The 11,087-nt window shown below is 33.8% G+C and overlaps 2 protein-coding genes across 2 annotated transcripts; both read right to left on the bottom strand.

The window, feature by feature from the left end:
- Positions 1-586: 586 nt before the first annotated feature.
- LOC130978956 (damage-control phosphatase At2g17340-like) lies at positions 587-5,792 on the bottom strand. The gene is made up of 12 exons (XM_057902289.1): positions 5,495-5,792; positions 4,469-4,534; positions 4,181-4,247; positions 3,954-4,022; positions 3,517-3,657; positions 3,029-3,157; positions 2,836-2,922; positions 2,286-2,360; positions 2,109-2,186; positions 1,909-1,986; positions 957-1,019; positions 587-866 (listed from the first exon to the last, which is right to left on the bottom strand). The coding sequence occupies exons 1-12, from the start codon at positions 5,662-5,664 to the stop codon at positions 783-785; spliced, it is 1,107 nt and encodes a 368-aa protein (XP_057758272.1). The 5' UTR covers positions 5,665-5,792; the 3' UTR covers positions 587-782.
- Positions 5,793-6,638: 846 nt separating this feature from the next.
- On the bottom strand, positions 6,639-10,775 carry LOC130983063 (enolase). The gene is made up of 17 exons (XM_057907238.1): positions 10,617-10,775; positions 10,402-10,465; positions 9,971-10,035; positions 9,741-9,788; positions 9,563-9,649; positions 9,370-9,450; positions 9,178-9,279; positions 9,017-9,097; positions 8,850-8,924; positions 8,116-8,178; positions 7,937-8,017; positions 7,658-7,852; positions 7,533-7,583; positions 7,344-7,432; positions 7,210-7,261; positions 7,068-7,124; positions 6,639-6,954 (listed from the first exon to the last, which is right to left on the bottom strand). The coding sequence occupies exons 1-17, from the start codon at positions 10,680-10,682 to the stop codon at positions 6,874-6,876; spliced, it is 1,338 nt and encodes a 445-aa protein (XP_057763221.1). The 5' UTR covers positions 10,683-10,775; the 3' UTR covers positions 6,639-6,873.
- Positions 10,776-11,087: the final 312 nt, after the last annotated feature.

Here is an 11,087-nt window from a genome sequence, read left to right as displayed (position 1 = left end):
AATAGAATTGTAATATACCATTATTATAGCTTAGATCTTATTTCCATAGTTTAACACTTGAGAAGAGAAATTATAGTAGTCATGTTCAAGACAAGAATCCCACTTTAATCATGAAAGCTTATGCAAAATCCAATCCTTGTAGAATACGTCTCCTTCTGTTTATTAAGGCATCTATGCACTACAAACATTTGGCTATGATCAATTCAAATAATAACAAATTATTATTATAAACACAAAGGGATGTAATCACATTCTCATAACAATGCATGTTAATTGGTCCTTTTGACTTGTCATTTAAAAAAGAAAAAAAAAAACACAAGTGGCTCCACCCAAATTCGGATTAGTGAAAGTTACTTGAATTATTAAGGACATAACTAATATCATTAGTGAAATTATGTCATATGTGTAACAAGATGTGAAAGTAAAAGAAAAAGTTTGACACTACTCATGATAAAAGTATTATTCCAAAGTGTGTAGGCTTTGAAAATAGTGTTATGATAATTATAAGAACAAAATTGAAACAAAAAAACAAACTGAATATTTCAATACCTACATTATAGCTTCATCATCATGAAACCAATTCATATGTGTAGAACTACTTTTTTTTTTATTACAAGTAAAATGTATGATTTTTTTTCCCTTTAATCCTCTCTTCTAAAACTAAAATGATATTGAAGAAAAAGCATTAGCTTCATGCTGGTATGTTCTAAAGTTGAAAGATTCAAACTAAGACAGTGAAACTATGCAGCAATGGAAGAGAAGAGAAGAGAAAAGAATGAGACTTATAAACTTGAGACTTCATTGTATTTGAAAACACAATCATACAAACGTCCACCAAGAAATTGTGCAACTTCAGGATGTTTCACCTACACAAATGGCAGCAGCAACAAAGATTCAAAGCTCAATAATTTCATGTGATAAAGAAACAAGGAACATAAATTAGTTAAATGCATTACCATCCCAATCTTGAGGGAGTCGCATTTAAATTGAGCATAGAGATTCGTTTCTATTCCGCGACCCTGACAAAAGAATAAAGGTCGGTGTTTATGATGCAATGTAGAATTCAATAACAAACTTTGGACTATTTCTAGGATTTTGGAAAGGGAATACTGAAAGCAATGAAATTTGTTTCTTATTTTTCACTATTTTTTAACAAAATTATTCAAACAAGAAATAGGAACGAAACCAAGAAGACCTTCTAATCTTTGTGAATATGCAAATAAGTCAAAACAATCTAGAGGGGCTCAAAATATTTGAAAGATAAATGTGGAACACAAGTATGAAGGGATATACCGTCAACATCTAGATGAAATTGGATACACACAACAGAACAAGGATAACTGGGAAACAACTAAACAAGCAATCTTGAGAAATTACAAGATATGAATATGTATATGTCTAACTAATTCCGATTGGCCAATAATGAAATATCTGTCGAATATTGTGCCACTAAATATTAAGAGAAAAAAAAATATTATCTTAATAATTTCATTATCTGGGTACCAGTTTTATGTTATCTTCAGGTTTATAAGTTGTCAGTATCATTATTATTATTATTATTTTATTTAGTTTATTACAAAATGTTCTAACTCCATAAAGGCATAACATATAACTATGGATTGTGCAGTCCAAAATGATTATGATGTATCTTAACGGACTCCTCCTGTTTTATTGCCTCGAACTTCCGATGCGAATGTTTGGATCCCTAATAAGAACTGTCTTATTACCTTGTATATAAGTTGATAATTAATTCAAACTTCGAAAGACTACTGATACCACCGTATACCTTCTAACCAAAACATTACTCCCCTTGTTATCCTACTTCACTTCAAGTATCAAAGCCCGACAAAGCATCTAACAACAATCAATGCAATAGAAGTTTCCCACAATATCCAAGGAAGAACTTACCATCCCTTCTAAGATGACAAAATCTGCATCACTGGCAAGGTAAGCAAGCTCTTGTGACACTCTTGTAAGATCAATGACCTACAATCCGTTGAACGAAGGAAGAGAAAGCAACAAAATCATTACAAAAATTTGATGATCTGATACATCCAATCAAAGTACTACAATTTTCAAAACATAAAAAGCATTGTTCATTTTCTTACAGGTAAATCATTGCCGGAGTTGGCAATTAAAAGATTTGAAATACTGACACCCATGAGATGTCCTTCTTCATCTTTTAACTGGAAAAGAACATGATTGAGTTAGAAAAGAATATCGTAATATCCCCTCAAAAAGAGAATATGGTTATACCAAAAGTTTACAAAACTTCTTTTAACTACCTTTGATATAATTTCAACTAGCTCTGGGTAAGTCACATCATTGATGGAAGGTAATTCATTAGCAGCCAATACAACCTGCATTCAAAAGGGAATTGCACAAAATATATAGAAGGTGGAAGCTATGAATCACATGCTTGAAAAGCAGTTTCAGTTTCAAACATAGATTCAAAAGAGGCAAAGACTACACCTACAGAAGAAAAGAGGAAATACTTTTGTGGCAATGTACAACAAAAGCTTCACTTCAGTGAATTTTGCTGGAATACAAATCATATTTTTATAGACATTTTTGTAATATGCTTGATTTAGGGTAAGGTTAGGTATTTGGCTTCTTTTGATGTAAAGAACACATCCATTTTTAGAAAATGGCTATGTTGAATGATTAGGCCACTTTGCTCTGTTGAACTTTGCAATTTTCTTTGTTGGTTTACATTTTGTCCTAATATTATGGATGATTAGTATCCTGTCATCTTTTTGGAACTTTCCCTCTTCATTTTGATGAATCAATATTTTATTCCAAAAGAAAGAGAAGAAAAAGGATATGTTATCAAACCTGACTCCCATGCCGAAGCAGCTCCCTCGCAAATGGCAGTATACCCAAAATGATATCTGCACCAGAATTATCTACGAATATGATAACCTGCAATGCAAAAGGAGACAGATTACAGCAGAAGAACTGCAGAGAATATGATAGCAGACATATAACTAATGATAAAATTGTATCTATCAATGTGCATGAAACTTGCCTTCTTCCATGACTTCTTGCTCCATTTCGCCTTAAATTTGTCAAGATCATCAATAACCCAAGGCCGAGGAACAAGGTTCTGACAACTAGCTAGAAAGGACATCCCATCCTTGGAGAAAACCTCTGCAAGCTTCAAGAAATTGAGGGAAGAATAAGGTAATGCATAACTGATTCTCCAAATTCCCGCATATATGATTATAATAAATAACACAACAGTTGCCTCCTTGTAAACCAATAAACGCAGACCACGGTAAAGTTATTACGAGTATATCTAGTTTCCCATGCAAAATTTTCAGCCTATGGCTCCATACAAAGATGAATTAGGATAATTTCAGTGGAAGGAAAACGGGAGGCATAAGGATCTCTTCAGGGACACAAACCGCAGCTTACCCAAATTCCAAATATGGTTGATGCTTGACCAAGTAGATTCCAAGTTGGTCAAACATTTCTTAACTCTAGTTATTCAACAGTTATTAAAAGAACACATACCTGTGCCGAGCCAAGATCAAATATGTTTCCAGCAAAAATTCCTCTAACAAGATTCTCAAGTCGCTTGCCTTCATCTTCAATGGCATCGTTAAGGCGAACAACATCCCCAAATAGGGAGATGGCTTTTGCATTTTCTTCATCCTGTTGCATTCAAACACAAAAGGAATAACAAATCTGGAGCTAATAAAATGCACCTGCTTTCCCCTCCTTTAGAACTGATAACAAATGCTAAAAATCTATTCTACTTTAGCTAATAAATTTACACCTTTCAACCAACTCTATATAAAAAAATTCCACCCCACTATGCTTCACAAGTTGGCAAAAATTTGACGTTACTTTAATCACTACATAAGATAGACATATGCTTTTCCTCTACTTTGTAATCCATAGTTAGATATATAATTAGCAGATAGGACTGAAACTGCAATTAAACTTACCTTGACTTTTTTGAAGATATCTGTGAATCCCAGTTCTCTAAGTACTTGCTCACGAAGTCTGCAGAGGAGCTAGAACATAGCCCAAGGCACCAAACACCAAAACATAAATAAATAAATCAACAGAATTAGGCAAATCACCAAAATGCAAAATTTTGTTTGGATTAATTTTTTTAATTCATTTTTTTATATTATTTTACAATTTCATTGATAAATAGTACAGAACATACGATACAATCAGGTGGCCCGCCATGACTTTCGGGATCTTTCTTCAAATCTTCAAGTATGTCACCATACCTTTTTCAGGAAATGCACAAATAGAAGATGCAATTAGGAAATCCCATACCACAAACTATTGCATACTTATAGCATAGAGGAGTGTGTAAGCCTTATAATACAATGATACATGACAAACGTTACCCTAGATAATATTCAAAAGTAAACTGATGTGATCTCCTCCATGCAACAAACTTCTCAAATTGGAGAAAAGGGAGGGGAAAATAACACAAACAGATCACCTTTGAGCAAATTTTTCAGCCTTAGTCGCAGCATCAGAAACAGAAGGATCACTCTCGGCACGCTTTCTGTCAAATCAAAGCTAAACCATATTGTGAATGGGAAACAAGCAAACAAAAGAGTCCTTACAATAAAATAAAAATCTCATATTTCACTAAAACAACACCACTGAGTTGCTCTAACTTAATACAATGTGAAGGTTTAATAAAAGCACATGGATGAACTCAGTAATTATTATAGAAACATTCATTTTTCGAAGATTCCTAAACAAGGACATTTTTAGTCCATTGCCAATAGTAATGCCTTTCACCTACTAGTAACACTCAACTTCTCTTAAAAGAAGCTTCTTCTATATTACTCATACTGCAACAACTTCTACATCATACTTAGAATTATTAATTTATTAATTTATTCAAAAGTCAAGGAATAAGTTATATCATAACAACGGCAAGCAAATTGTACCACTTTGGCAATGGCAACTACTTCCGCACCAAGAATAAGTCCTTTTAGTGTGTCTTACAACTGCCAAGATGCTAATGCTATGCTATCTCAAATCTATAAAAGGATAATGTGATAGCCAATTCAACATGAACCATTACAACCAAAGGCATTTGGTTGAAAATGGAAAACATAGTTAAAACCACCAAGTACACCAGCAGAAATTTTTGCATAACTTCCAATGAATAAGGGGAAAAAAATGATGCAGCACTAGTAATACTACTACTGTATTAACTATTAACAATTCAGATTACCATAACAAGTACAAGATCAAACATAACGAAATCACTAATCTACGCCAAAATTTCACACAGCAATAGTACCCAAGCTAAACCATAACAATTAAAGAAAACAGAACAAAAATGCAATGCAAAAGTATAAATTTTTATCTCAGAAATGAACAAAAACACGCCACTTACGCTCAAATTGAGCACAAGGGTATATGATAAGAAACATTCTAAAAAAGATGCTTGCGAATCACAGAGCGAAAACCAAAAAGGAAAGAACTTGAAGAAGAAGAAGAAGGGTACTTGAAGGAAGGGATGGAGTTGTAGAAGAGATCAATCCAAGAAATTTCGGTGGGAGTGGGCTTGCGAGGATTATCGGAGGGGAATCTGTAGGGAATGGTGCAAGCTCTGTAGTTTGCTTCGATCGGCGTCTGCAGCAAAGGGAATTCCACCAGCTCCGATGCGCTCTCCATAAACCAATTATCAATAATCGATCGGAATTGGGAGAAGGAATCGCAGAAGGGGGTGGGGGGTTCTTTGATTCTGTTTTTGGTGAACTCTGGAAATCTGCTTTATCTGTAGTTAATTTAGAGTCAGTGTGTCAAGCTCTTAAATTTGGAACCTTTTTTTTTTCCTCCCCATTTTTATGTTAATTGTTACTCTTGTTTTTTTTTTTTTTTCCAAACTGCTGAACAAATATTATTATTATTATTATTATTATTATTATTATTATTATTATTAACAATTCAAAAGTATAAAAAGAGGTGTAAGTCACCAAAAAAAAAAAAGAGGTGTAAAATAAGTATATTTCTAACCATGATTTTTGTTTTCTTGTTTTTCCTATAGTTAGCATAGCAAAAATACTATGTCCGTACTAAAAATCAATAACAAAATCACTATTATATATTTATGTAAAAATATGTATTATTTTGCATATTTTAAATATATATTTTATATAAACTATTAATTTTTAATATAGACGTAACTTGATTTTTAACATAATGGTAGTTAAATAGGATGAATCAAGGATAGTTAAGTTAAAATTTGTGAAAGGCTAATTATCATGTTCAATTTAAGCGAACTTTCTTTGAAAGAATCACAATACGTATGCTTTCAAGTTTCAACAAAAATAATATAAGACTTGCATAATTTTTTTTTTCCTATTCAAAGTTTCTGTCCCTAATGTTTTAACAAGTAGACTTAAACAAATCTCGTTATTTTGATTTAGAAAAAACCTATAACGATAACAACAATAATCGACTGAGGCACATTTTATTATGGATGGAATCCACCATGTCATTCTCTTTCATTTCTAAATTCTAATGGTTTACCATGAATTAGTAAGATAAATATTATTTAAATATTAAATATTAACAATAACTTATTGGAATAATAAAGGATTGAAATGAAAGGCATGAGATCACACAAGTCAAATTTCAAGAGTTAGTTCAAGCCAAATGCAGGTACCACTAAAAATAGATTCTTCCACTTTATAATATTTGATATAGATGATGATGATGATATTTGACAAGCCAACCGTAAACATGAGCAAAGCAAATCGGACTATAGTTTACTGCAAGTACCCAATGTGATGTTTCTCATTGCAAAATTACACACCCATCAAAACGTATTATATTATACTCTTCTAGTTTAGGCTTCTAGCAGAGTTAATTTGGAACATATTAGTAGGGTTCCACTGGGGCTCTGAATTTGGCTCCAGCATACACTGCAGCAGAACCAAGCTCCTCCTCAATCCTAAGAAGCTGCAACACAAGACCAAAACGGAAGGTAAGTGGCAATGTGGCATGATAGTGGTTGAAAAATTCAACTCGAATTATTCATATTGCATCAAGCACAAGTTTCAGTCACAGTATACCTGGTTGTACTTGGCAAGCCTTTCTGATCTGCAGGGAGCTCCAGTTTTGATCTGACCCTGTTAATGTGAAATTGTATTAGCTTTCTTCAGAAAGTTGGCTAAAGCATTACGGTGATAATTTGAAAGCCACATAAGAACTTACTGTTGATAATCCAACTGAGAGGTCAGCAATGAAAGTATCCTCAGTTTCACCACTACAATGAACAAGCGAAATCACATCACATAAGAATTAAAATAAAAATAACAAAACAATGAACCAGAAAGGTGGGCTCATACCTCCGGTGGCTGGCCATGACACCCCAGCCAGCTTGCTTTGACATTCTCACAGCTTCAATACTCTCTGTTACACTGCCGATTTGATTGACCTAATATATAAATTGTATAAGATAAGATTCCACTCACTATTTACAAAGAAAGTTATTAAATAGAAAGATGGACATCTTAATCCAGTAGCAGCTAAGTTACCTTCAACAAAAGGGCATTGCAAGCTTTCTCCTTAATTGCTTTTTCCACACGCTACAATTAACAGACTAATGTCAAAAGGATACTTGTTTAATTAGCATAACCCCCAATTTAGAAGTTAAGCATACCTTTGGGTTGGTGACAAGGAGATCATCACCAACAATTTGTACTTGCTGGCCAATTTCAGCAGTTAACTTTGCATAGTGCTCCCAGTCATCCTGATCAAAGGGATCTTCAATGGAAACAATTGGATAATCTGACACAAATGATTTGTACACGTTCTTTAAGCTGTCTCCTGAGATTTTCTGGGATCCATCATTATTCTGCAATAAGAAAGTAATTTACTTGGTTAAGTATTTAACAGAGAAATAACCCAATAAAGGCAAGAAATTTGAAAATTTGTGTACCTCTTCCTTAAAATTTAAGTCATATGTTTTGTCCTTACTACCATAGAATTCTGAGGCAGCAACATCCATACCAATTACAACCTGCAAGTGGTGCAAGTATAGAAAATTAGGGGTAAAAATATCAGCCATATAGTAATACATTGTCAGAATAAGTGGAGATTATGAATTTATGATTCAACCTTTCCAGTATAACCAGCTTTTGCAATGGCAGTCTTCAAAAGCTCAAGACCCTCTTTGTTTTCCTATAAAGGAACCAGAAAACGTACAAAAGCAACATTTAGGTGAAGATAAAGATCCCATTTGGATTAGAAATGTTACTAAAAAAGCAAGCATTATAGTTTAATAAAAGGAACTACTGTAACAATATTTCATGTATGTTGGGCCACAACTTTATTTAGAAAAGACCATATTTCAAAAAAAAATACCAATTTTTTTAAAGCAAATATCTAGCTTCTTAAAAATATATATAAAGAGGCATAAGCAGGTTTTATTAATAGATTTAGCTAAAATGTGCATACAATAATGGAAAATTTTTAATGTTTCTGTGTTTGGCTATAAAAAACACTCTTGCTCAATTTATCTTATTTTATTATTTTTGTTATCAATGCAGACTTGTAAGCACTTCTCAAAAAATCTAAATGAAAAATAAATATATAAAATTTAAGGCTTTGCTAAGAGAAAGGTTGAACCCAAAAAAAAAAAAAAAAAATTTCTAAAAGCTATCCAGAGGCATGTCTTAAACCAGGGGTGGTTTACTATCTTTATAAATTAACTGAAGAAAGAATATCATACACTATTAAAGCTCTTGACATGCAAAGAACATTAATGAGTAAAGAGGAAATAAAACAATCAGATCATATAAAAGTTTGGAATACCACTTAGATCGCTACAACCAAGGGGAGAAGGAAAGGACCTGAATATTAGGAGCAAAGCCTCCTTCATCTCCAACATTAGTAGCATCTTGTCCATACTTCTTTTTAATCACAGCCTGCAAGACACGCATTAACACCTTCATTTATTTAGGAAACTACATAAGTGAGATGAAATAAGGAAGTAAAAAAAGGGGCAAAAAGCAATAACCTTCAGGTGATGGTATACTTCTACACCCATCTTCATTGCTTCTTTGAAAGAGGATGCCCCGACAGGGAGAATCATAAACTCCTAGAGAAGAGAACACAGCAAAGCATTTCAGTAAGATATATCTCACACCCTTGATCACCATCGTATTAAATCAACATTACCTGCATTGCCAGCTTATTTCCCGCATGCGAGCCTCCATTGATAACATTAAATGCAGGTACAGGCAATACCAAAGTTTTGTTCCCAGCAAGATTTGCAATGTGCTGAAATTTCAAATAATACAAAAGCAAACCATCAGACCACAAGATAACTACACAAGAACTATGGCTAGTGAGTAAGGAAACATTACATACTGTGTACAGAGGAATTTTCTTCACTGCAGCACCTGCTTTACAGACAGCAAGTGATACTGCCAAAATAGCATTGGCTCCAAGCTAAAAATTTCAAGATATTAGAAGCCATTCAGCATAAAATGGGTGCAATACAGCCACAAAGAAAAATGCAGCTATTTTAACTCAGGAAGCCAAAGGAATCAAGTGGTAATACCTTCTGCTTGCACCAACCCCACTCGTTAACAGTTCCATCAAGCTGTTGTACCATGAAATTGTCGATTTCAGTCTGCTTTGTTGGGTCCTGTAAACTCAAACGAATAAAAGAACACAATTGATGTAGGACAGGATTTAAAATAACATCCTACAACCAAATTCTATAGCTGCTAAAATACCTTGCCAAGCAGAGCAGGTGCTATTATTTTATTCACATTTTCCACAGCCTAAGCAAGGAAAATTAAAAAAAAAAAGAATTGTCATCAAAGCCATTCCATTTTAAGAGTGATAAAATAATGCAGAAAGCAATATATATTAAGCAAAATTAGGAAGCCAAAAAATTTAAACATATGCAACAAAAATTTCTTAAAGGCTAAAATAACAAAGTGAAAGCCTATGAACGAAGTACCTTGAGAACACCTTTCCCAAGGTAGTCTGAACCTCCATCCCTCAATTCCAGAGCTTCATAAACACCTTAACCAAAACAAATTGAAAAAACAAAACAAAAATGTTAGGAGACAGTACTTAAACTACCACTACCAGCATGGCATGCTATCACTAAATAAACACCTTTACACAACATGCAAACAAAAACGCATGCATGTCAGTCACATACAACCAAATATCACTTCAAATCCTACATAAGCAGCTATTACTTTTCCACTTCATTCTGAAAACGATTATATACTTCGAGCATCATAACAGAAACAACTACTTACTAGTTACTACTACTCTACTACAACAACATACATCACATCGTTAAGAAAAACATCATAACTCACATAATCACGTTTTTTTTTTTCCTGCAAAAGCAAAAAAAACGACGATCGTTTAGTTTACCTGTAGAAGCACCGCTAGGCACGGCAGCTCTGGCGAAGATTCCGTCGCTAAGAGTAACGTCAACCTGAAAACGAGAAAAACAAAGCTTCGCGTAAAAGGAACTCTCGGTAACACCGAAAACAGAGCGCCGAGAAAAACGAATATTCCTCGGCAAACGAACAGATAGTAAAGAAAGTAAAAGATGAAAATGGAAATGAAAATAATGAGATGGTTACTTCGACGGTTGGATTTCCGCGGCTATCGAAGATCTGGCGAGCCTTGACGGACCTGATCGTTGCCATCGTTGTTCAGTGAATCGCAGTGGTTTTTCAAAATTTTCACGGTTTTCTCACTCCCTCAGTTTTCCCGAGAAAATGACAGTGAAAAAGAAAGTGGAGGGAGAGGCGAGGTATATATATAGAGGGGCTTGACACGTGGCGGGATTGGAAGGGACATTGAATGTCGACCGTTGCTGGTGGAAAAGAGAAAGATAGGATGGATGGCTGAGATTTGATATTTAGTTGAGGCTTTCATGAGACTCTTGTGCTCCTTATCTTAAATATAAGTTTTTATATTTTAAAGGGTGTAAAATTGTTTTATTCGCGTATGCATTTGTATTAGTAAAAATAATTATTTTTTATATTGATTCATTTATATTGATTCATCATTTAAAAAAATTGTTGTAATTGCATGGGCTCATCTTTTGG

Source organism: Arachis stenosperma, chromosome 5 (genome assembly GCF_014773155.1).
Source record: "Arachis stenosperma cultivar V10309 chromosome 5, arast.V10309.gnm1.PFL2, whole genome shotgun sequence".
In the NCBI taxonomy this organism is placed as follows: Eukaryota; Viridiplantae; Streptophyta; class Magnoliopsida; order Fabales; family Fabaceae; genus Arachis; species Arachis stenosperma.
This window is presented reverse-complemented; position numbering and strand designations above follow the sequence as displayed.